Source organism: Sorex fumeus, unplaced genomic scaffold, assembly GCF_029834395.1.
Source record: "Sorex fumeus unplaced genomic scaffold, SorFum_2.1 ptg000045l, whole genome shotgun sequence".
NCBI lineage: Eukaryota > Metazoa > Chordata > Mammalia > Eulipotyphla > Soricidae > Sorex > Sorex fumeus.
In genome coordinates, this window is record NW_026606102.1 from 408021 (window position 1) to 434869 (window position 26849).

Genomic DNA, 26849 nt, shown 5'->3' on the forward strand with positions numbered 1-26849 from the left:
AGCGGCTCTCCGGCACAGCCATAACACCAGATGCACAGAAACCAATCTCATAATTATCTGGTTCTTTGCAGAAATCCAAAATCACGAGGCCGCTGTTGTGGCCACGCAAAATTATATGATTCTCATAACCAGCTATAGAAAACAAAGTATTTCACAATGCCTTTTCAGCAATTCTGATTGTTGGATGGGGGGAATTCTAAACAATAATGGTGCATTTTTTTTGTCAAATTAATGAATGTAATAAATGTAGAGAAGAGTTAAGTGGAAATCACCTGCCTCGTAGGCATTGGGAGGGGTGGGAATATTGGGGGTATATTGGGGGTTTTGGTGGTGAAAAATGAGTACTGGTGAAGGGAAAGGTGTTTGATCATTGTATGACCAAGACTTAAACCTGAAAGCTTAGTAACTTTTCCGATAGTGATTCAGTAAATAAATATAAGAAGAAAAATAAATAAATAAAATTATGGAAAAAAAAAGTAAGGTGGAGTTCATGCCCAATTCAATCAGCTAATCAGTGGCTGAATAAATAGAGTACTCCTACATAAAAAAGAAAAGAGAAATAATGAAAGCATTTAAGGAAACTCAAGTACATCCCTCACCCCCACCCCCACCCCCACACACACACTCCCCTCAGAGTCACTGGTTAGTTTAGTATCCTCAAGTATAATCTAACTGATGGCAGAGAAGCTGTTAGTTCAATAGAAAACATAAGACCTCCAAATTGAAGGCAAAATGAGACTCATTTAAATAATGAAAGCAATCGTGAAAATATTGACATTGAGAATGTCAGCTTTTTTTGTTTATTTTTGATTGAATCACCATGAGAGAGTTACAGAGCTTTCATGTTTGAGTTTCAATCATACAATGATCACAAACCCCTCCCTCCACACACATTCTCCACCAACAATGTCCCCAGTATGCCCCCCACCTCCCCTCACTTTCCAACCCTCCCCCTGACTCCACGGCAGACAATTTCCCCCATACTCTCTCTTGACTTTTGGGCATTATGGTTTACAACACAGATACTGAGAGGCCATCACATTTGGTCCTTTATCTACTTTCAGCACACATCTCCCATTCTGAAGGATCCCTCCAGCTATCATTTTCTTAGTGATCCCTTCTCTATTCCAGCTGCCATCTCACCCAACTCATAAGGCAGGCTTTCAACTATGGGGCAATATTACTGGCCCTGGTGTCTATTGTCCTTTGGTGTTAGTTTCATATTATGTTATTTTGTCAGCGTACGTTTTAAATAGGTTTGATGTTCCCTTTGAAAGATGAGGTCTCCTGGTCTGGGGAGAAGTGTCAGGAGTCGGGGATGTCTTTCTTGCTTGCACAAAACTAGAGCTACTTTGCCTCCATCAGGACTGCCACCGGTCCCTGGGGATCCTACAGCACAGCTGGGTGCAAGCAGAGTTGTTCAGAACACTGAATTGTTAAGCCCTGGTGGTTGGTTGAGTGTGGCCAGGAATGCCCTCTCTAACCATCCCGCCCCCAATACCTCCCTGCCCTTGCAAAAAAAATTTTTTTTAAAAATCAGACAAGACTATCAGAACAAGCTAAAAAATAACTATATATTTATTTAAAAGTTAAAACTATAAAGCATGGAAATAAAAAGATTGGGCCGGAGAGACAGTATAGTGGGTAGGGCATTTGCCTTGCATGCAGCCAACCTTGTTTGATCCTTGGCATTCCACATGTTACCCCAAGCCCCATCAGGAGAGATTCCTTAGTGCAGAGCCCTGAGCACAGCCAGATGTAACACCTTCCCCCCAAAAAGAAAGAAAATAAAGGAAAAGAAAAAAGAAAAAAAGAAAAAGATAGAGAAGTAAAGTGGAAAGACATTGGAGTGGTATTATTAATATCAAATTTATTGATGAAATTTAATATTAGAAACAATATGAGACCTTATGCCTACTATGATAAAAGCTCAAGATAGGAAAAAGATGTTTCTCTTTGGTGCACTGTTTTTGTATGAAATGTGAACATGGATAGCTACATGAAGCAAAGGCAACTTGGAAGCCCAAGACAATTTAATAAAAATAATATCAAAATAAAAGTTCTTAATTCAGAGTTAAGCATTACCATATAGTTAATAAGGTTGATGTTTACTAATATCAACTCTGATATCTTTGAAACAACATTTTGAGATTTCTCTAGAGAAAATTATGTGCTAGGTTACAATAAATCTAATCCTTTGAAAAATAGAGACTTTATAAATAATACTGTAAAGTTAGAAATAAAAATAAACAAAGGGCTGGAGCACATGCTTTGCAGGATGGAGCCCTGGATTCAATCCCTGGCACTAGGAATCCTCCGAGCAATGCTGGTAGTGACCTCTGAGCACTGGTCTAGGAGTAGTCTGGAGCACTGCTAGTTACAGCCCTAACCTCCAAAATAAAACAAAATTCAAATATATTGACTATTTAAAAATATTTTAAAAGTGGAGAAGAAATTAAAATTCAAGTTATAAAGTAGAAAATAATGAAAAGGAATCACTTTATTCCAAACTTATGGGGCAACAGTGAAAGCCAGTTCAAAAGAAAATTTATAGTTTTGATTCTTTCCTCTTTTTTCCCCTCTTCCTTTTCCTTCTCTTAGTAAAAAGCGCTATTGAAAATAACTCAAAGTTCTAAATCTTGGGAAAATTGAAAATGCATAAGATAAACAAAGAAACAATTATTGTTATTATTTGGTTTGGGAGCCATACCCACTGGTGCTCAGGGCTTATTCCTGGTTCTGTGCCCAGGGAAGGGGAATCAGGGGACCATATGGGGTGCCCAGGATTGAACCTGGGTGGCTGTGTACAAGACAAGCACCCTGTCTGCAGTACTATTGCTCCAGCATCCCAAAAATTATTAATAGGGATCCAGAAGATGACAAGGGTTGGGAGGGTGGACTGGAAGTACTCAGGGTTATGAATTCAAATCCAGATGCCTCTGGTGTAAGCTGAGAGCTCCGCAAATAGGGGTTCCCGGAGAGAAAAGAAATAATCCACAGATCAGTAGCATTAGAAGCATCCAAGGCAAGCATGACATCTTGAGATTAGAGGTGATCCCAGGTCCCAAAAAATCACTGTATTGGACCCAAAAGGAGAGAGAGAGAGAGAACAAAAGGGAATGCCCTGCCACAGAAGCAGGGCGGGATGGGGGGGGTGGGGGTGGGAGGGATGCTGGGACCCGTGGTGGTGGAGGATGGGCACTGGTGGAGGGATGGGTACTTGATCATTGTATAACTGAAACCCAAGCACAAAAATTTATAAGTCTATAACTGTACCTCATGGTGTTTCACTAAAAAAAAAAAAATCACTGTATTACTGTCATCCCATTGTTTGTCAATTTACTCCCGCGAGCACCAGTAACATCCTGATTCCTCCCAGCCCTGAGAGTTAAGCAGCTTCTTCTTACTTGTCTTTCCCAACAATTGGAGGCTCTTTCAGGGTCAGAGGAATGAGACCTGTTATTGTTACTGTTTTTGGCATATTGAATACACCACCAGGAGCTTGCCAGGCTCTGCCCCTGAGGGCGGTATACTCTCGGTAGCATGCCAGGCTTTCCAAGAGGTATAACGCCTCCGAGTACCTGCTGAGCAGCAGCGTGAAGGGCAGCTCCCTGGTGAGGGAGAGTGAGAGCAGCCCCGGGCAGAGGTCCATCTCGCTGTGCTACGAGGGCCGGGGGTACCACTGCCGCATCTACACTGCATCCACACCGTCATATGTGGCATGGAGATATTTGAACTGGGGCACGCTACATGCAGAGCAAGCGTCCTACCTTCTGTATGACCACTCCAGTCCTCATCTGTCTAATATTAATTTGAATCCAGGAGAACTCAGGGGAGCAGAGAGCAATTTCCTCCCTGCCCCGACACTGACAGTATCAGTTAGCCCAAGGGGCTTGACTGAAGGACAAATGTCAGCACTAAGAAGTTGATTTTCCCCCCTTTCGTCTAATCTGGAAGGAGCAGCAATATATGCAATCAGCACGTGTGTTCTGCAGACTCAAAGGTCCTACTGGGTAAGCAATCCCACTCTGGAACAGAGGAGGCAGGACAAGTTTAAACAAGTCAATTTCACGCTCAAACATCAGCCATGCTCTCTAAGCTGTTCACACTGTCTTGTGATAACCATCAATATAGCCAGTGCTTCTCTTTCAACTGCTTCCAAATATGGCTGGGGAAGGGGGCATTTTTTAAGCCTCCTCAAATGTCAATAGAATTTCCAATGTCCTTTCTCAACAGCCTTGTTGTCAATGGCACTGATTCCATCACACAACCTTTAAGATTAAAGACTCTTCAATGCTGCTAGTCATGGGACGTTTTTGTGGGGCAGATCTGTATATTACTAATGATCACTGGGTTCTCAGCATCTAACACAGATGCTCAGGGAAGGTGGAGAGGGTGGCAAGAAGAAAACCCCCAATTCAAGTTATTTGCAAGTAATTGACTGACCTTTAGTTCTTCAGTCATACTTTCTTGAGATCGTGAGGTCAACCACTTGGGCAGCCTCACCTTTTTCCATCCCTCATCAATTTTCACCCTTACTCTAGTTCCTGAAATATGGCCAAAGTTGAAATTAGAACCCTCTTGTTTAAGGGCTGGAGTGATAGTATAGCAAGTAAGGCACTTTCCTTGCTTGTGGTCGACCCACTTTTGATCCCGGCATCCCAGCTGGTCCTCCAAGCACCCCTGTGAGTAATTCCTGAGTATAAAGGCAGGAGTAATCACTGAGTATCACCAGGTGTGGGTCAAAACCAGAAAACAAAACAAAAAGAATCCATTTGTTCCTGTGTGCTGATGGGAAATTTATTGCGGGTCATCTCCCCAGAAAGATGCCTTTTGAGTGGGAATATACATAGTTAAATCTCAGATGATATCTATCCTTTGTTGATCATATTATGAGAAGAACATCTGGAGGGTTTTTCTTCCTCTTACACCAAGTAACAGGGTCTGTCTTCATCAATCCATACCTGAGTATTAGTCCATATCCAAGAAACAACCCATATCTGAGAAGTGCAGATTCATCTACTCTTATCAGAAGCCAGCTATCAGTAATTTACTTTTAAGAGGATAGACCTTAAATTCTACTAATCTTGGCCCATCTGATGTGGTAAAATACCTCCCTTAACTTTGTTGTTACTAACTTGGATTTTCCTTCCAAGAATCAACTCATTTCACTGCATATATTTAGTAGCAAGGCAATAAATTTCACCTTTGCAGGGGAAGAGGGCATTTTCTAGAACATTTATCCTCCAGCTGGGATCCACTCACATATTTAGCAGCAACTCATTTTTCACCAGAGGTTAGGGTCAGGATTAGGGACAGGTGTCAGATGAGCAGGAAAGTATTTCATTTCAGTTCCCAAACGGGGAATCAAAACCAGTCATTATTAAAGCTGAGAGGGTCATTGTGAAATGTAAATCCTATTTACTGCCTCTTTTACTCTAAAGAAAAATTTCATTATATATTTCTCTGCTCAGAAAAGAGGTGGGCCTATGTATTTATTACAACTCCAGTTGGATGCCAAGCAGAAAAAAATAATCAGACGAGTAGTGAACTCAGTAGACTTCAAAATGGCATTGAGTTTGCCAACATGCCTGGCTTGTTTCAGTGAATAGTTCATAGTTAATTTGATCCAAATACCACACTTCTGCTTGAATTAGAATCAAAATCTTGGTTCTCTGGATCAGACAAAAACTACCCGCATTTAGTGGCAATAATTGGTCATTGATGTCTCTGAAAATAGTTTTATTTCATTCTGATGCCTTGCTCATTCCACCTCCACCCCCAGCATCCTGTCATACTCTTGTCCTCATTTCTTCCACCAATTTGCTTAGTGAAGTAAACTTTTAAAAATCTTCAAAATCTGCTAGTCAAATATCCAAGGCCAAGGAAAACAGAGAGAGGAGGACTGGTCAAGGTTGGAATCTACCACTAGTGTGTGTGTGTGTGGGTTGTGGGGTGGGGATGGGGCGAGGGTAGATAAGACAGAGAAGGAACCAGTATGACAATAATAGTTGGAAATAATCATGTTGGATAAGAAATTAGAATTGAAAATAGGTAAAGGGATATACATGATAACCTTTCACTATCTGCATTGCAAACCCAAAAGGAGAGCAAGTGAGTGTGTGTGTGGGGGGGGGAATGTGGGGGAGAAAATGCAGAGGAAGAAGAAGAAGAAGAAGAAGAAGAAGAAGAAGAAGAAGAAGAAGAAGAAGAAGAAGAAGAAGAAGAGGAAGAGGAAGAGGAAGAGGAAGAGGAAGAAGAAGAAGAGGAGGAGGAGGAGGAGGAGGAAGAGGAGGAGGAGGAGAAAGAGGAGGAGGAGGAAGAGGAGGAGGAGGAAGAGGAGGAGGAGGAAGAGGAAAAAGAAGCAGAAGCAGAAGCAGAAGAAGAGGAAGCAGATGCAGAAGCAGAAGCAGAAGAAACAGAAGAAGCAGATGCAGAAGCAGAGCGGAAGAAGAAGAGGAGGAGGAGAAGGAGTAGGAGGAGGAGGAAGAAGAGGAGGAGGAGGGAGGACGGTTGTTGGAACATTATATTATTGAAGCCAAATCATAAATAGCTTTAAGTGGGCTATCTCATGGTGATCCAATTTAAAAAAATTTTTAATAGTGTACATCTTTCATAAAAATATCTTCTAGTCCATAGAATGTCTGGGCTAGAGCGATAGCACAGCAGGTAAGGCGTTTACCTACCACGCGGCCGACCAGGCTGACTCGAGTTCGATTCCTCCGCCCCTCTCGGAGAGCCCGACAAGCTACCGAGAGTATCTCGCCCACACTGCAAAGCCTGGCAAGCTACCCAAGATGTATTCGATATGCCAAACACAGTAACAAGTCTCACAACGGAGACGTTACTGGGCCTGCTCGAGCAAATCGATGAACAATGGGAGGACAGTGCTATACAGTGCATACAATGTCCTACAATGCTATAACTGTTCTATATCTGAACCCTTTGATATGGCAACTGCTTGCTACAAGATGCCTAAAAGCACTGAAGATGTTGCTTAAATCAGGGTTTCTTCAACTCAACTATTCTTTTAGATGGGATAAGTCTAGGTCACTGCCAATATTGCTAGAGAAATTCATCCAGCAGGCTGCCTGGGTCCCTGCCAGTCAGCTAGTGATCTCCAACCAATTCATTTTCTCAGCTCTCCACGCTTGTTGGATTCCTGTTGACTTCCTCTTGCCCATTCCACGGTGGCTGTTTCAAACTCTCTCACTGAGCTCAGATACATGACTGCACCCTGCCCACCAGTCCTGAGAATAGAAGAAAAGCAAAACCAGTCACAGCTATAAAATGAGACTGCTTCCTCATTTAATCCTAGAGTTTGCTTAAAAGGTCTCATTGCCACTTGGGGCACTGTGATTGTACTGATTATCTCTGATTTCTCCATGAGGTAAGAAACTAAGAGAACCAGCTCAATGCTGCAAAAGAAAAAAAAATAGTGGAAGAGGGCCGGAGAGATAGTACAGCAGATTTTACAGTACAGGGCATTTGCCTTGCACGCAGCCGACCTGGATTCAATTCCCAGCATCCCATATGGTCCCCCAAGCACCGCCAGCAGTAATTCCTAAGTGCAGAGCCAGGAGTGACCCCAGAACATCGCTGGGTGTGGCCCCAAAAAAGCCAAGAAAAAAAAGAATAGAAGATAAAGTCCTAGGGGTCAGAGTTCAGCAACGAGTTCAACTTCTAGTGTTTGACAAGACTTTCGATCTAGGCAGTTTCCTGTCCATATTCCCCACCTGCATACCAGACAAAAACTTTCAGTAATTTTTTTTTTTTTGCTTTTTGGGTCACACCTGGCGATGCACAGGGGTTACTCCTGGCTTTATGCTCGAGGAATCACCCATGGCAGTGCTCAGGGGACCATATGGGATGCTGGGAATCGAACCTGTATTGGCCGCATGCAAGGCAAACGCCCTACCCGCTGTGCCATCACTCAAGCCCCTCAGTAATTTTTGTCCAAACTTTTAGATGCTATTTCATTCTGAGACCAGTAAGGATCTATCTTCCTCTGTAGAAGGTGCCAGTTTCTGGGAATGCAATAGTGTGTAGAAAAGACTCGGTTTATGCTTTCATTTGGGGGCAAGCCAGTGCAGTGTAAGGTTTCATTTCTGTTGCCATCCTGAGAAAGTTCAGGTCTCTAGAGGACAGTTAATCTATGCATCAAGGCTAATCCATAGGAACCTGGGATGGGGAGACCAGCACCCCCGCCCCCTGACACACTTCCCAGTGTGTGCTGCTATGTTGATTGCTTAACAGAACTAGGGATTCTATGTAAAAGAATTAGTAATGTGAATACAGAACAAGCATCACAAGTGTGGCTGAATCAAGACGTCATCCCTATACTTACTTTGGTTGCTGGTTTGTGGGGAGTTCAGAGGGACATTCCAAAGGAAGTGATAAGATGACCATGAAGGTAGATTAAGTTTCAGAGAAACTTGTTGGGAAGTTTCATTAGAGTCAACACTTATAGCGATCTTCCTATATTCTAACCTCAAAGGGATCAGCTGGTTATCAATACTAAATATCAATCCTAAGCAGAACTGATGGAACAGTATGAATTAATGCATAGCTATGTGATTTACCAACACTATTGACTTTCCAGGGCTATCAGGAGAAGCCTACAGCACTCTGACATATCTGTGAAATGCCTGGCCTGGGTGTAAATGTGTGTGAAAATTTCACCTGCTCTTTCATTTTCTTGTTTGAACCTGTCCTGATTTCCACCCAGCACCTCCCTATCCTTCACTATTTCAGAGTTCCTCCTACTGCTGAGTCTAATTAGTCCCCTTATCTCTTGTATTGACAAGCTATCTTCATATGCAGACTGGTTTAAATGATGATGTCATTTAGTCCAGCATCTTGTTTTTCCCGGGAAATAATTCTGAGGATAGTTGTTTTCTGCCAAGCATAGAGAAACCAAAATAGTCTTCTATTATACAAGCTCCCATTTTCCCTCCCTTCCTCTTCCCTGCCTCTCTTCTATCCCACATTCCTTCATAACTTCATTTTCTCTCTCTTTGAATATATTTATTGTATATCTACTTTGTTTAAGGCACTATTGTAGGTACCAGGAGTACAGCTGTGAACAAAAATGAAGTCCTGTGCTCTTTGGGGCACAGACCATAAAGCTAATGTAAGTTAAACTTCGTGCTTCTAATTTGCATGAACATTTTCTAAGGCCCAAGAGGCACCCTAGAAATATGTTTACCTGGTTTACAAGCTTTAATATATATATATATATATATATATATATATATATATATATAATAGCTGGGCCTGGAGCGATAGCACAGCGGTAGGGCATTTGCCTTGCATGCAGCCAACATGGCCAACCCGAGTTCGATTCCTCCGCCCCTCTCGGAGAGCCCGGCAAGCTACCGAGAGTATCTCGCCCACACGGCAGAGCCTGGCAAGCTCCCCGTGACGTATTCAATATGCCAAACACAGTAACAACAAAGTCTCCAATGGAGACGTTACTGGGCCCGCTCGAGCAAATCGATGAACAACGGGAGGACAGTGACAGTGACAGTGATATATATTAGCTATAATTGGCCAAGAATATTGTCTGTATCCACACAAATCTTTTCATTATCCACTTCTGAAATAACCTGAGATTGTAGTGAAAGAAAACTTTGGAGGATCCTTCTCTAGAGAAACTGATAATTAAGATTAGAGTTTAGTAGGATTTATATAGGCTGTATGCAGTCACATCTCTATAAAGTTATTTGGTTTTATTTTTAATTTATTTTGACTTATTTTGGGGACTCACCCAAACAGTGTCAGGAGTGATCCTTGGTGATCTCACCAGTGATCCTTGGTCACCTGGGCTGTGGTTCGTTGCAAGGCTCTGAGTATGTGGTACAAGAGTGGCCCTGCAATGCTGGGGTCTTCCAGCGCTGCACCCAGTGATGCTTGGGGTACCATGTGGTCCTGGGAATTGAATCCAGGTCTGGTGCACCTTCAGCATGATCCCACATGACCTTTTATTATTACTCAGTCCCTTTCTTATTTTATGTATACTGTAGTTTAGATACTATGGAAATAGTAGTGTTTCTTATTTTATGTATATCGTAGTTTAGATACTATGGAAATAGTAGTGTTTCTTATTTTATGTATATTGTAGTTTAGATACTATGGAAATAGTAGTGTTAACATTTTATGGTTTTGATGATCTGAGTTACTGCACCTTTATCACCACTGCATCTTGTTCACCTCTACCCATCCACCCCCTCCCCCCAATTCTTCCTCCACTGCTTGATAATCTCATTTCAGAAATCAAAGGTCAAGGGTTTGTCATCATTCAAAATAGTCTAGTCTCATTTTGCATCTGTATACCACAGATGAGTGAGATTTCATTGCTTCAATGCAGGCATAGCTTCCAAGAACACTCCGACCTGTCTACCACGCCACTCCATCTATTAAGTGTCACAAAGTAGTTATGCTGTGGCCTCTAGGGGACACATCCTAACATAAAATATATCCTACTGTGGCCAGTTCTAAATGCTGGTAGTTAGATGAGGAAAAACATTGTCTGACACACAGAGTCGAGCTACCTATGAAACCTTCTGCTAATCATAACACAAATACAAACGCTGGAGAATTTGAGCCTCATCAATAAACACTTGGTGGAAACAGAAGATCTTTCTTCTGACAAATAGTAATGTAGAGTAGACATTATAAATGAATTGTCATGTTTTTCTGATGGTAATGATATAGATTAGAAGTTTAGAGACTGTAGGGTACATGTTTGTGACATTAAAACCGTGATGTCTGGATGTGGAAATATGTGTTTTATATAGAATGACATTTAATAACAAGCCAAACAAACCATTCAAATCATGTTAAAGGACAAAATTAATTTCTTTTATCTCTATAAAATACAATACAAAATTATTATTACAGAGAGAAATAGTCAAAGAAATACACAAAAAAGAAAAACTACAGAAACTACAGAAATGTTACACTTAGTAAAAATATTATGTGAATTTATCTTATTATAGATTTTCAAATTTGTCCATTCTAATTTTTTATATTAGCCTAATGCTTATATTGCTCTTTTTTGGTCCATGTTTTATAGTCTTGATTTTGTATTATTTTTCCTAAAGTCAATCCATGAATTTGAGGTTTTTAAAAAAAAGACGTTTAGGAGGCTAGAGTGATAGCTCAGCGGGTAGGGCATTTGCCTTGCACGTGGCCCGACCCGGGTTCGATTCCCAGCATCGCATATGATCCCCCGAGTATGGCCAGGAGTAATTTCTGAGTGCACGAACAAGGAGTAACCCCTGTGCGTCGCTGGGTGTGACCCAAAAAGCAAACAAATAAATAAATAAATAAATATTTTTTTAAAAGACGTTTAAACCAGTTCTATTCCCAGTGTTCCATCTTCATTTTCACAAGATCCCTATAGTCTTTGCTTAATGACACTAAGACCAGCACTTCCTCCTATATCATGTAGATGAAGGAATGCCACGGTTTAGGAGATAGAAATGTTGGTGTGTTTTCACCAGGACTCATACACCTATGCTCCAATAACATCCCGAGAGAGTTCAAAAAATACAACCACCACCAGCACTTTTATGTATAGAGTCTATATGAGCCTGCTGGCTCTAAGTCAGATATAATGTTTCACTATTGACATTTCACTTCTCTATAACACAGAGATGATGGAAGTTCTGGAATATTAAGGTCAGTTGAATATTTAACCACTGTGATAACTGAGTGTGATCGCCTACAAAGAAAGCAGTCACAATGTGGTAATGGGAATACTTTAATTCTCAGGAATCTCTGGCAGTGGCTTACTGCTTCTGATGTTGCTAAGGATGGCATGTTAAAGAGGCAGCCTGTGAAAGTTGGGCTTGATCTATGTTGCAGGTAAAACCAGATCTGCTTGGAAAAAAATTTTGCTCTGAGTTTCTGCAATGGAGAATCACAATATCTCAGCTACTAGTTTCCAGAACCTGTGCACCATGGATCCCAGAAGAAGTCAAGTCTCTATCAGGAAGAGTCCCGACTCACGGCACAAGATTCTATATTCCTCCTCTACATTTTTCTCAAAGGATACGCAGACATGAGAGTGACTGTGTGCTGAGAGAGGGAAATACACAGACTTTTGGAGGTTTATTAAACACTGGCTACTCCTTAGTAATCCCTGGCCACTCAGAATATTGTGGTCTACTAGTGAAAGTAAGAGCTTTATCAGTCAAGTGATAACTGGAATCTTAGCTTAGTTGAAAACATAGTGGGCACAAGAGTTCTGAAGACCCATTGCATGTCCATTTATCTAGTTTGTTAATATGTAATTAGAAGAGATAAGTGTTTTAGAAATAATAGATATCATTGATAATTGGTAATAATCCTCACATTAACTCTTAGACCCACAGAATAGAAGGATCTTATTGGTGGAAAGAGTCATTATCTGGAATAGTCTTATTCTACCAGTGTAGTTTATAAAAAGGAATAGTGTCCTGGGATAGGATTGCAGAGATGAGTGCTATCATTATTTAAAACTTGGAAAGATGCATAAGGGGTGCTATTTATTGTTTTCTCTTTTAAAGACCAGTTTGTCCATTGCCAAAGGCAGATCATGACAAATAACAGGATATTACAAGCACATAGGAGAAAAAGATGAGGTAAATCAGGAGATTGGGTTGTAGTTAATGTTCCACGTGGAGTATTTTATGGGGGGGGGGGGTGGATTTAAGGGGCTATGCCCAGCTGTGCTTAGGGTTTACTCCTGGTTCTATGTGCAGAGGTTATTCTAACTTCCTAGACTCTCTGAACCACAGATTAAATATTTTCACTGGAGCAGTTAATACTACAGTTCCTGAAATTTAGTCTTCAGCTGTTTAAATAGCAAATGGCTTTATTTCTCTTAGCTTATCCAGACCAAGTAGAAGCAGCATCTCTTCCTACAGGAGACCAGTAGTAAGTGCATTGTTCTTGCTTTTGAGTTCTATTCACAATCCTTCTTCCAGTCATAATATAGCAGGACGTAGTATATAAGAAATTTTTTGGATAACTAAATAATAGTCTAGGATCTCTGCTGGCCGGAATGTATCATTTCGTATGATCAGAGACACCTGGGGAAGCAATTTGGGTGGTGCCTAGAGATCACAATCAGGGAGCTGGAGCGATAGCACAGCAGGTAGGGTATTTGCCTTGCACGCGGCCAACCCGGGTTCGATTCCCAGCATCCCATATGGTCCCCCAAGCACCACCAGGAGTAATTTCTGAGTGCACGAGCCAGGAGTAACCCCTGAGCATCACCAGGTGTAACCCAAAAACCAAAAGAAAAAAAAAAGAGATAATGATGATATTTTAGACATGCTGGGGAATCTCAGAGAGTTATCCCAATGAGGATGTTCAGAAAATGTCTGTACTGGTCTGAAGTTCAAGCAACACTTGTGATGTAGATTTGGGGAAACTTGACAAAATGATAAATTATAAATGGAGCCTATGGATGAGATGATTCCTTGAACATATATGAAATGAAAAGAGAAGTCCCAAGCTCTGATAAATGTGAAACTTGAATGATCTGGTAGAAGATGAGGAACCTACAAAGCATTGTAAGATGTGGCATCCAGAGAGCCAGGAGCATTGGTAGCCAGAGGTCACGGGAAGAAGAGAAAAAGGTGGGTAATGCAAATGCTATTGTGTGTGTGTGTGTGTGTAGGGGCAGGGAGACTGCTTCCATGGAGTCCACTAGTGTCTGAGAAGGAGCAGCTGCAATGTGGTGAAAGAAGCAAAAGTTTGGAGTGGGATAAAGAGTGAGTGGGGGTGGGCAGAGACATGATGGATAGGTGGGCAGAGACATGGTGGATAGGTGGGTATCAGGCTTCACTGAGACAAGGGGTTCAAGGCACTGTACTAGGAGGGAATATGAGGGAAGTTCAGTTGCAGACATACCGAGTTTGAAGTGACAGGTTGATGTCTGAACTGCTTATCTGTGAATGGGTCACAGTTCACCTAGAATCCAATTCCTTGATATTGGTTTTTCTTCTTCATAGGATTGATAAACACCAAACCTGGTGATTGGAGAAGATAATGGCACTGCCAGCTCTCCTTGTAAAAACAAGCCCACCCATTCTGAATGAGGCAGGGTTGCCTAGTGGAGAAGCACAGACCAAATGCTGAAAAGATGGGTCAAGTTCATCGATAGTCACTTAAGACTGGGATGGGACACACTATGACTCCCTCCCTCCCTTCCTCCCTCTCTCCTTCCCACCCTCTCTCTCTTTCTCTCACACACATTCCACACACATTCTCTCTCTCTCTCTCTCTCTCTCTCTCTCTCTCTCTCTCTCTCTCTCCCTGCCCATATTTTCCTGTGTACAATTCTTTCACCAGTCCTGGCTGTTGAGGTACTAAGAAGGAGATGAGTTAATGAATCACAACAGTAAAACCAAATGCCAGGCTCCCCTTCATTCCTTGCAGACCCTCAGGGGCGTGTCCTCTGAGGCATTAGGGAGCAGCTCCATTGTCCTTTCCTGCTCTTCTGTTCTCTGAATTTTTTTAAAGCAATGTTTAAGTTAAGAAACACATATGATCTTTGCTTTCCTGGCTAGAAAGTTGCCAGTGCTGGAACATGCATCTAACCTAGGCTGGCAGTGAAATAAGAAATTGGTGACTGAACACAAAAAAGATCTACCTAAATTCTAGTCTAAAAAGGCAAGAGAACCCAGAGAAGAGGAGAAATGTAGAGGAAAGAAGAGTCTTGTCAAGGAATCAGTTCTCCTCATGGAGGAATTTCTTGGTTCAAGTAATATTTTGCTATAAAAATGTGATTTAATTCCAAAGGTTTTCATGCTAGTGGTTCCATTGAGATCAATACAAAATGTGTCAAGCTACAATGTGAATATTTCCATATAGATTATGTCTCAGTGAAAACACTTCAAGAAATTTAAATTTTTTTTTTCTGGGGGAGTGTTGAGGACTTGGTTTGTGCCACACCTGGCAGTTTTTAAGGCTCACGTCTGTCCCTGTGCTCAAGGAAACTATTGTTTAACTTTTAAAGAGATGCTTCAGTCTTTACATGACTTTATCCAGTAACGTTAAAATGTCACATATACAATTTCATGATTAAATATTACTGAGGTAGAAAATAAGTCTGAATGCAAGAACCTAGTTAGCCAGAAGTCAAATACCTACTAATAATCATTAACTATCATAGCATTTTACTGAAGATCCACAAATCATTACTGTTGTTGAGAAAATTCAAAACAGTTCTCAGCTTTCTGGCTAAGATCAAGTGGGGGAAACTCAATATAGTGCTTGGCCTACTACAGAGAGTTCTTAACATTTGTTCCTAAATAACAATCGTGTTATTTCACATGTGATCATTCTGTGAAAAAAATAATAACAAATACTCTCAAATAAATGCTTTTAGGAAGGGGTTTATTTTTACTGGATATCATTGCAATAGACTTATTGCAAAAATCGTACCTGGCATTTTATTCTTCTCTAAAAGCTGTACTACTTATTAAAAACTTTATTTAAAAAAAAAAGATTTCATTTCATTGCCCCCTGCCTTCCCTTCCCTGTTTTTCTGTTGTTGCAGTAACCTTGGCTCAGGAGCACAGTGGGTTGTGCTGTTTGCCAGGGATCGTACCGGTCTCAAGGGATCCTACACATGCTCTCACTCATTTAGTTGTGATGCTTGTGAGCATTCTAGTGTGTCACTCAGCACACAGTGCCCGTGAATCTTCTGGTTGTAGCATTTGCTGGGGATCACATATGAAACTTGCATATCTCATTTGGATATTTGGATGCTCACATGGGTTGTGGCACTTCAACAACTGTTCAAGGTCAGAAAACGGGTGGGAAACAGTGCCTGGCTTGGGGAATCTTACTCTTCTGACCTGGCTATTGTGTCCCTCTAATGTTGAAAGCATGTTTGTATGAGTGTTTATATATAAACATGTTTATATATATATATAAACATGCACACAGAAAATGAATCTAAGATGAACCTCCAAACTGGGAACAGAGGCTTTCTCTGAAAGGTGTAGTTTGGGAGTCCAGTAACACTTACCGTGTTTTTATCTAACATCTTTTTCTTTTCATTTCTTTTTGTCGGTTTGCTTCTGTTATGCAGTGTAGGATAACACTGGTTTGTCCTTTCTCCCTGGCTGCAGGGAGTTTAGGTTTATTGGGTTACACCCATCACAGTGCTCCTGAGGCACTCCCATTCCTCTGTGTTTATCTTTAACTTCTTCTCTGTGTTCTCTTCCCCAACTAGTTAATTACCTATTTCTCCTAAGCAGTACCTGTGACTTGTAAAGTCAAATTCCTCAGATATCTCTGGATTTGTATTTGTAAATTAACCATTGCTTTTTTCCTTTTCTTTTCCTTATGTCCTTTGCATAGTTTACTTCAGAGCAATGTCCTTTCTGTATAGACACAGGAAGATAGTTAGTGCTACGTTTTTGTAACTTTGGAGTTAATTAATTTCGAATAATATTCACTTCTGGGCATCTATTTACCCAACTTAAGCCTCAGGTGCCCTTCGTTCCTAGCATCCCAACGCAGGGGCCTGACAAAGGGACTGAATGGACCCAGGGCAAGCTATGAGCTACTCTGGCATCAAAATGGGCCAAGCCAAACACCACAATCCTTAAATATATGTTAAAAGCACAGATATGACAAATTCTGTCATGATTCAAAGAGAAACAACTCAACAAGGACCCTGCTTTGGGTTAGGAAGTACTCATCCGGCCTGAGCACTATAGTCTGGGATCTATAATGAGATGTACCCAGGAGAGTCACCCTATAAGTTTAATGTATCTCTTACTGTGTCCATACACTGTAGCACTGTCTCTCCCATTGTCCATTGATTTGCTCAAGCGGGCCCAGTAACGTCTCCATTATGAGACTTGTTGTTACTGTGTTTGGCATATTGAATATGTCATGGGGAGCTGGCCAGGCTTTGCTGTGTGGGCGAGATACTCTCGGTAGCTTGCCAGGGTCTCCAAGAGGGGCGGAGGAATCGACAGCACTGTGGGCAGGGCATTTGCTTTGCACTCAGCTGACCCGGCCAACTAGGTCAAAATGAATAAAATTATTAAGTAGAATGAAGATGTTTAAATGGTTGTTGGACTACAGAAAGGAGAAAAGCACCCCTAGATGAAATTCTGCCCTTGAGCAGATCTCCTAGCTGGGCATCTTTGTTTCAGAAGAGCTTCCTCCAAGGAAGGGCTTTAGATATGTTGATTGTGCTACCTGACTTAGGTATAGTTGCTGCCCCCAACACTTGGAGGTTGGGCTCTACACTAAGGCAGCAAGATGGAGTGTGGAGAGACTAGCATGGGGTCAGGAGGAGATGGGAATGAGGGGCAGTGTGAGACTGGAATGGGGCTCTTGGTGAGAATGGAACAGGACTGTAAGGAGAATGGAATAAACAGTAACTGATCAACAGCCAGCCTGGCAGACCTGTTCCCTCCTTCATGTGTCTGTTGGCAGTGGCTGCAGGGTGGGGTGAGGAAGCGGCTCATGGTCACCAAATGCATGTGGCAGGCAAGAGAGAGCCCACGACGTCGCTCACTCACTGATTTATTTTACGATTACACAATGCAGGACATAATTGCAATTTTCCCAAAGGCTGCTTCTCAGATTTTAAGTTTTTGGCTATTTTCTTTGGCTGATGGGCCGTCAAGGAAATCTAGCCCTTCTCCAATGTTAAAAAATTACACGATTCATTCAACAGAACCAATCTGAACTCTGCCAAATGTTCCAGCTTCGCCCCACCCTCAAGGAGCGCAAAGTCCCAGAGGAGGCTGAAAGGTGAGCTGTAATTTCAGAATCCCTATAAAGGAGATCTGGAAAGTGGGGAGTCAGGGCTAGGAGGAGAGATGTCCAATGTGTGCAGAAGACAGAAGGCGGGGCAAGGCGCTGGAAGGTGCTCAGAGAGAAGGCAGTCCTTCAGACAGCTGCTTCAGGGCCAGTTCTGCAGGGGAGGGGGAGAAAAAGTGCCCCAGATGGAAGAAGTGATGGGTGTCATGACAAAGCAGAAGTCACACTGTTTTTCAGGCAAAGCTGCCTCTTTGGTGGTGGGGGAACGCAGGATACATCTGTAGAGGTGCCTGTGGACTTCTTTGTCACTTGAGCCCTTGCAGGCCATGGAAGTTTTTCTTTCGGGAACATCAGAACCCAGCTGTTCCCAGAATAATCAAAACATACAGATCTAAAGCCATATATACCATGGGATGGGAGCCAGCTTTACACAGGAAGTTTGGACATGCGGATGAAAACATTTCCATGGGCCACACGTAGCACAAAAGGATCGATACTTACGTGAAGATCTCCCTTTAATGCGATCAATACTAATGTGAGATCTCCCTTATGTGAAGTCTGCCAGGAGTCAAATGCATAGAGACAGGTAGAACTGTGACTTCTTGAGGCTGGGGGAATGGGGAGGAAGTTACTGCTTAGTGATTACCTAATTTCAGTTTGCAATGAAAAAGTTCTGGAAATGGTAGTGGTGAGAATTGCACAATTGGGCGGAGAGATAGTACAGTGGGTAAGGTCCTTGCCCTGCATGCTGCTGACTGGCCACAAATGGTCCCCAGCACCGCCAGGAGTTAAGCCCTGAGCACTGCTTGATGTGGAGTAAAGAATTCACAACCATTGAATGTACTCAATGCAATGAGTTGCTTGCTCAGAATTAAAATGATAAATCTGGTATTATGCAATTTTGAGCTTTATATAAAAGAGATTACAAGGGTAAATTTTCTCTGTGTGTTTTATTACAATATTAAAATACGGGGGGGGGGGGGAGTGCGCCTCTTTTTTTTTGTTCTTGACACAAGATTAAATGCCATTTCTTTGCTTAAGTGGATCATTTGTCTTGATATTCAATAATAGCTGCCAAACACTGAAGAAAGCTAGTTCAGTGCTAGCTAAACATGCAGAAAATGAGACAACCCAGGTTCAGAGAAGTCAATTAACTGGCTCAAGGGCACACAACTAGTGAGGGGGGCAATTCTAGGAAGGTTAGAACTGGAACTCATATCTTTTGCCCTCCCACCCCCCCAGCATCTTGTTTTTTCACTAGTCCCCAAACTGCTTGATTATCTGGTCCCTCTTTTGGAAGAAGTCAATACTTTCTCTCATAAACCTGCTCTCCCTGGCTCTGCCATGCAAATCGGGGTTTGGTGTTTCCAGTCTCCAGAAAAAGTTAGCTGGAGGCAAAGCAGAAAGAAGAGTTTTCCACGGCCTGTTTACTCCAGAGCTAAACCTGACATCGCAGAAGAACTTTGATCCTCCGCCAGAGAGCCCTAAAGAGCACTCCACATGAGTCTAGTAGCGGGGACACCCACTCTGTGCAAACGCTCACTCTGCCACTCCGGGGAGCGAGCGAGCGAGCGCGGGAGGGCGCGTAGTTGGCTTGCGCCCGTCGTCTGGAGAATACGGCCGTGCAGCCCCGCAGCCGGGCTCTATCCCCCGCTCTCAGGTAGCCGCCGCGGAGGGACCCGGCGGCGGGCGGGCGGCGCGCAGGCGCGCGAGAGGGGCCGCATCACTCCGCGCCGGTGCTTCGCCGCCGCGCCCCCGAGTCGTCGCCGCCGTCGCCGTCTTCCCGGGCTTCGCGGTCCGCACCCCGCCACCCGTCGCACCCCGAAAGCCCGGGCGCCCCGCCGCCGCTGCCCCTCCTCCTCCTCCTCCTCCTCCTGACGCTCTCCCCCGCCCCGACCGGCCCGGCCCGGCCCGGCCCAGCCCCTCGCTCCCCTCTGACCCCGCGTTGCACAATGCCCGGGCAAAGTCTCGGAGGGTGGAAACCGCGGCGCCCCTGCCCCTGGGCGGGGACGCGGGGCGGCCGCGCGGGCACCTCGGCGCTGGCCCTGTCGGCGGGTGCGGGTGCGGGTGCCGGTGCCGCGAGTCCCCCGGGAGCCCCCGCGCCGCGCGCTCCTCGCAGGCCGCCGCCGCCGCCGCCGCCGCCGCCTCAGCCATGGCGGAAGTTCATAGACGTCAGCATGCCGGGGTTAAAGGAGAAGCCCCCGCGAAAGCCGCCGCACACAGTCATGAGCAGGAGCTGGCGATGGCGCCGGCCGAAACGCTGACGGTCTTCCTCAAGCTGCTGGCCGCCGGCTTCTACGGCGTCAGCTCCTTCCTCATCGTCGTGGTCAACAAGAGCGTGCTCACCAACTACAGGTAGCGCGGGCGCCCGCCGCAGGCCCCGCGCGCGCGCCCAGCCCCGGGGAGCGGCCGGGGCGGGGGGGGGGGGCGCCCCGCGCCCGGGCGGCAAAGTTGCGGCCAACAAAGTTGCGCTGGGGATATGGGGGTGGCGCGGCTCGGGCGGCTTCGCGACCCGCCCCCCCCCCACACTCCAACCCCCAAACACCCCTTGTCCACCGTGGCTGGAGGATTTGGGGATACCCGCCCCGCCTAATGAGCCCCCCGAAGCCCGTGCCTGCGAGGATGCAACCTTCCCCCCCCCCCCACACACTTCTTGGCGGCTTTCCGGGGGTTTGGGGGGGGGTCCCGGCGATCGCTGACAGCACCCGCACCCCTCTCCTTCCCTCCCGACCCTGCCCCGCCCCGCCGAGAGCCATCGCGGCGGGGTGCGGGTGCGGATGCAGTGGGGTGGGGAAGGGGCCAGAGCGCTCGGGAACATCCCCCCCGCGCCGGGCAACGGAGGGGAAACGGGCGAGGCGGACAAGACGGGACAAGTGGCCGCCCGAGGCTACAGAATCCCGAGCCGCCGCCAGCTGCAAGAGCAGCAGCAGCAGCAGCAACGGCAACGAAGATTTTTTTTTTTTTCCCAAATTTTTATTTATTTATTTTATTCCTTTGGAGAAGACGCGGACAGGAGGTGGTGGGTTCGGGGACCAAACCGCTTTTCCAGGAGCGATCGGACGGCGGGAAGGGCTGCACCCCTTGCACGCGGGCGACCCGCGTTCCATCCCCGGGCATCCCCGTGCCCACCGGGAGTGATTCCTGAGTAGGGGAGCCAGGAATGAGCCCTGAGCACTGGGCGGGTGTGGCCCCAAAGCAATAAAGAAATAAATCAAAAGAAAGAAGAAAAGCTTTTTTTTTTTTTTTTTAAATCAGGTTGTGTATCTGTATTTTGAATGCACAGAACTGCCTTTGGCTTTTTCTGATCCTCTTTTTCTCTCTCTCTCACCCTCGCTTTCTTCTTTTTCTTCTTTTTTTTTTTTTGTAGGTTTCCTTCCTCACTATGTGTTGGACTTGGCCAGGTTAGTTGGAATCTTCGGCCCGACGCGCGGTTGATGCCGTTAGAACTTGTGTGTGTGTCTTTATAAGGCGAACAGTGAACCTGTGTTTTCTGCCTGCAGATGGTGGCCACTGTGGCAGTTCTCTGGGTGGGAAAGGCGCTCAGAGTGGTCACGTTTCCTGACCTTGACAGAAATGTACCTCGAAAGGTAAAACAACACACAGAAGACAGCAACAAAATGCATCATTTTTCTAAAAGGACATCACACTTTAAAAAAAAAAAATATATATATATATATATATGTAGTGCCTGCTTATTTTAAATGTTGCAGCCTGGAAATCACCCCGATAAGAGTCGGCATGATAAATGCAGTAATTTTGAAAAAGAAACTTATTTTAGAAGTCTTTGGGTTCTGGCTTAGTTAATGGACACTTGTTAGGAATACAAGAGTTTTCACACTTTCACCACTTATCTGATCTGGTCAGTGTATTCTGTACTCATTTTTCTTTGCATTTATTTTCTGATTCTCTTTGCCTCAGCTTTACTCCACTGGGGGATGAATTGCCTTTTCTTTTTTGCAACTGACCTTAGAGCCTTGGGCTGAAGGCATTATCATGTGTAAAGCAAATATTTTTTTCTAATATCATTTGATCAGATGCCTGTTTCTGCTCGCCCCCCCCCCCCACCCTCCCTCTCTCTCGCCACAGTATTTATCCAGGAATAAACTGTCACTTAATGCTTCTTGGGGCCAACATTGTGTATAAAACTAATCTTGTGTTTTAAGTGGAAAGAATTTGATCATGTTAACAACTGTTTCTGTTTGAAAGGACCTTGTTGCAGCTATCTTTGTTATTGAGTTTTGTTATCCCTTTTTAAATTTTCTAGACGTTTCCACTACCTCTACTATATTTTGGGAACCAAATCACAGGACTGTTCAGCACAAAGAAACTGAAGTATGGATAACTTTATTTTTCTAGTGCGGCTTATATAATGTGTTCTTAAAATTGTATGTGAATGCCAAATACTTAATACGTTGATTTTTTTTTTTTTAAATCTGGGAAAAAAGAGAAAGGATCAGAAAGTCTCTGCTAAGATTTTATGTCCAAGTTTAATTTAAGCTGTTTTGAGAGGACTTTTTGCTTGTTGTCCCACTTGCTGGGAAAATACTTTGGTGATGGGAGTCTATAAATGTAACAGTGTTATGACAAGGGATTTTCATTGTTTTTCTAGACCCATAGTAGTGAAGGATAGATGCGAAGCTTCTCAGATTTCAGTTCCTTAGCCGGTTCATAAATGTTATACTTCAGGAACATTCTCCACACAGAATTAGAGGGTGGCTGTGAGAACTTCTTAGTTTTTTTTCTTTCCGCATGAAGTAGTTAATTCTATCCAGTGGCAGCCTGATGCAAATGTGATTGCTGCTTCATCCTTGGCAGTATAGCTGTGGAGGCAGCAGACACACTTAGAAAGAATAGAGCTCTCTTCTCCGTGACAACATAGCCTGGCCATCCTCCGAGCACCCAGTTCGAAGCTTCTGGTAAAGCGCGCAGGGTGTATGTGTTAAAACCACACACACAGGGAAACCATTGACTAGGAACCCATGCTTCATCTCTTCCAGATGAGCTAACACTCTTGATCCAGGGGAGATCACTGGAGACAGACACAGTGTTATTTCATCAGACCCAAGATCTGACAGTCACCCAGGGGCTATCTCGGGGAAGGGGTCCAGGGAGTTCAGATTTATCCTGGTGCAGGGTGGTGGTGGCATCTGTCCCATCTCAGCTCTCCTTTGGAAAGAAATACAGGCCTGCTGCAAATGCCCTTAGAATTTCTTCTTTTTTCATTCATTGTCACCCATCCATTTGTGCATGCTCCATCTTTGGTTGCCACTTAAGGTGAAAGCACTGTTGGAGTAGGGTGAAATTTGTTTAGAAACAGCTATATTGTGAGACGTCGTATGTTTGACCAGAGCAGGCAAAACGCCTTGAGAATTTAGAGGAAGGCAAAATTACCTCCACAAAAGGAAAGTCACGGAATGTTTCACATATGGTTCAGAATGTTTCATATATGGTTAGTGGCTAAAGAATGGGAAGAGAAGTCAGTGGAGGGAAGAAAGGAGAAAGATATTTTTTTCTTTGTAAGACAATACAGTCACTGTCCAAGCTGTTTACCTAATATGTGGATAAAATGAAAATGTGGATATTTTCGTTTCTGATAATGGATGTATGATCTCTACATTTTATGCTTAGTGTTTTCTCATTTTTAGTAGTTCTCTAAAAGCAAATCCTTTGAGACTTCCATGTGAAAACTATTTTTAGAGAAATATGCGTTTCATAACAAATTATATCAGCATGGGAATTCCATAACAGGAAGGGATTTACATTATTTTATGTTATTAACACAAAGAATCTTACTTTAAATAATTTTTATCTTTTACCTAATTATTGCTTTTTTTTTTTTAATAGCTTGCCAATGTTTACAGTCCTGAGAAGGTTCTCTATCCTGTTTACAATGTTTGCTGAAGGAGTTTTACTCAAGTGAGCTAAATTTCCAATATATTTTAGATTTTAACAAAACCCAGTCACCCTGGAAGGTGGCCAGTGTGTGTGAGATACTAAAATTATATGTCTAGTTTCTACTTTATCTTTCGAAAAGGTTAAATTACATTAGCTAGGAATTGATAGTTTGTGAGGAGAATAGTTAGTAGATTCTTCATTAGAATTGGAAAGCTAGCTAAATGTTCCTGAAAATACTGTTTTTCAAAGTTGAATTTTCTTGAAGGGGTTAGTTTGGGTTGAGGGAATGTTCAAGGGCTACTCCTGTTCTATACTCAGGATTGGCCCTGGGGTACACTGAGGATCAAATTTGGTACCAGAGATTCAAACTGGGGTTGGCTACTGTTTAAGGCAGGAAGCACCTGAATTGCTTTGCTTTCTCTCTGGCCCAGTGGTTTAGGTTTAAATAGTATTCATGTTTTGGTTACTTTTACCATAAATATGTTTGATTTTTTTTCTTTTCTTTTTATTTATTTTTTTGCTCATACCAGTTATTCTTAGGACTTATTCCTTTCTGGATCACTCTTGGTGTGCTCAGTGGACCATATATGATACCAGGGTTATTGAACCTGGGTTAGCTGCGTGCAAGACAAGCACCCTGCCCGCTGTTCTGTCTCCTAGCCTCGTGTTTGATAGTCTTTAGATAAATTCAGAATTGTAAAAATTAATAAAAGCTAATGATAATTATAAGAAAGCTAAGTATGGTTGTATAAAAATTGAAAATTTTGCTTTATCACGAAGACTCTTAAACCTCTAACTCCTTGGAAACATTGAATATTTAATTATAGCTTTAAAGTTTTTAAAAATTCTCTTCTGTGTTTGGACTATACCTGGCAATGCTCAGGGTTTACTCCTGGCTCTGTGCTCAGGGATCACTCCTGGCAAGGCTTGGAGGACTATCTGGGACACAGGGGATTGAACCTGGGTCAACCATGTGCAGGACAAGAGCCTTAACCTCTGTACTATCACTCCAGCCCATATTTGTAGCTTTTTATAAGAAAATATGTAATTGGGGGAGAGGGAGGAGCTGTCTTATAATAAATAATTAAATAGTGAATAATTAAAGACAAACATAATTTTAAAAACTTTTTTTGCAGAAAGACTTTTTCTTGGGGTATTAAGATGACTGTATTTTCAATGATTATTGGAGCCTTTGTAGCTGCCAGGTAAGATGTGGGCTGTTGTAAAGTTTATGAAGTTAAATTGGAAATTATAATTATTGATAACAAATGATCAGTTACATAGTTATAGGCTAAATAAGTCATATCATTGGAAAGCATCTACTTAACTTTTCAAAAGCTAAATCATTTTGGCTCTATTTAGATCAAACCTGACAATAGCGGACTCTCAAAATTCTTAAGTAAATTTATATAATTTGGATATATATGTTGTCTTCCTGTTTACCGAACACCTGCCATGAGCCACACAGTATATTTGGCATTTTATACGTATTATTTGTTTTTCTTTCCAATAACCGAGAGAATATAGGTATAGTTTTCTGTATCATAGTTGAGGAAACTAAAGTCTGAACTTAATAATCTGCTCAAGACTACATAACTAATACATGGCAGAGTTGGAATTTGAATCTATGCTTGGCTCTGAAGCTGGGTGCTTTCGTTGATGATTGGTATTCTTTAAATCAGTGTGCTGCTAAAAACAATGATGTCTCAGAGGAGTCGGTTGATGCAGAATAACAGAGGATTGCTTTACCTCACCTCACAGTGGTATATCCAAGTGCTTGGTATTCTCTCCAATTATTAAGGCTGTACTTTATTACGTTTCAGTCTTAAAAACTCATACTGACAATGTATACCTTAAAAAAAAAAAGACAATTTCAGTGATGTCTAAAAACCTCTGCAACATTTCACCAGCCCAGGGCATGCATATATGGATTTGCTAGTACCACAAATGCTGAGTGACAGTTTTCCATCTGAGAGTGCTAGTGTACTTCTTGAATTGGCTCATTTACCTTTACCTCTGGGAAAGGTGTGTGTGGTGATGAAGATGGTGTTGGGGTGATGGGATATTTATAAGTCCAGTTCTGTTCTACCCTACATCTTCTAATAAAATTCCTTGCTGAAGGAAAAATAGAGGATGGACTCATTATTTGCCCAAATTTGGTTATATTGGTGAAACATCATTGCATCCCTGGGAAACATTCTGTACCATCCTCCTGCCTTTCTTTTTGAGATGGCCTTTTTGTCTTTAAGGCATTTCAATTAAGGCTGCTGGGATCCAAAATTGAGCTACACAGCAGGATTTAATGAGGGCTTACTCAAAGTTTTTCAGGAGGATTGCTGTCCGCACTGGCCTTATCTAGTTCAGCCTTTCTCGTGGGAAAGAGATAGGGAAGAACAGAGTCTTAAGGCTAGGGGTTCTTAGCAGGCTGCACAGTAAGCTAGTTCTGTCGAGAGTTGCGATGGCCCAGAGTGTCTTTGACGTTCATCCCTTATAGTAGTTCAGCTACAGGTATATTTCAGTGTCCTAAGCCAATTTTAGCTAAGGTACTAACGTCTGCCTCCAACATACTTTTTTTTTTCTTCAAAGATGCTCTTTCTGTGATTTACTCAGTTTTTTGTTTGTTTTGTTTTGGAGCCATACTCAGCTGTGCTCAGGGCTCACTCCTGGCTCTCTGCTCAGGGACCACTCCTGGCAGGCTCTGGGGAGCCGGGGATCGAATCCGAGTCAGCCGCATGGAAGGCAAGCGCCCTACCCACTGTATGATCACTCCAGCCCAGTTTACTAAATTTTCATGTTATTCTTGGCGCTCTGCTGAATATTAGAAGACCAGTTTTTCTTTTCCTGCTGGTTACATTTCCTAGGCTTACTGAGCAGACTTTTTTTGCACTGAAGTTCCTACTCTGTGTTGTAGCTTGACGTCAGTTCGAAATAGCCACCACCCTTAAGCCAGAAATTCCACCCAGCAGTCCAGCCACTTTTGCAGCATAGTCTGACTTTCGTGTGAACCGGTGGGGAGAAAACTTAACTTCATCAGTTTGGTTTTCTTATCTGAGATTGAGCTGCTGTCCTCTGCCCACTTCACATGTCTGTACTCGTTGCTGCTTTTTGTTTGACTTTGAATCTAGGCTCATGAATGTTTGTGTTAAAGTATTAGTGCTTCTCATTTC

General features: G+C 43.1%; 2 protein-coding genes across 2 annotated transcripts in view; both read left to right on the forward strand.

Annotated features, from left to right (window-relative positions):
* The window catches only part of CUNH1orf141 (chromosome unknown C1orf141 homolog), a 57114-nt gene extending 37823 nt beyond the window's left edge, over positions 1–19291 (forward strand). Inside the window, exons 9-10 of the mRNA XM_056122201.1 lie at positions 17702–17778; positions 19159–19291. Coding sequence (XP_055978176.1) covers positions 17702–17778; positions 19159–19291 — 210 coding nt within the window. The remainder of the gene's footprint in view (positions 1–17701; positions 17779–19158) is intronic.
* A 552-nt stretch (positions 19292–19843) lies between these two features.
* Positions 19844–26849, forward strand: part of SLC35D1 (solute carrier family 35 member D1) — a 28338-nt gene continuing 21332 nt past the window's right edge. Inside the window, exons 1-6 of the mRNA XM_056122323.1 lie at positions 19844–20142; positions 21155–21188; positions 21288–21374; positions 22052–22119; positions 23632–23703; positions 24819–24887. Of these exons, the coding sequence (XP_055978298.1) occupies positions 19940–20142; positions 21155–21188; positions 21288–21374; positions 22052–22119; positions 23632–23703; positions 24819–24887 (533 nt within the window). The 5' untranslated portion in view covers positions 19844–19939. The remainder of the gene's footprint in view (positions 20143–21154; positions 21189–21287; positions 21375–22051; positions 22120–23631; positions 23704–24818; positions 24888–26849) is intronic.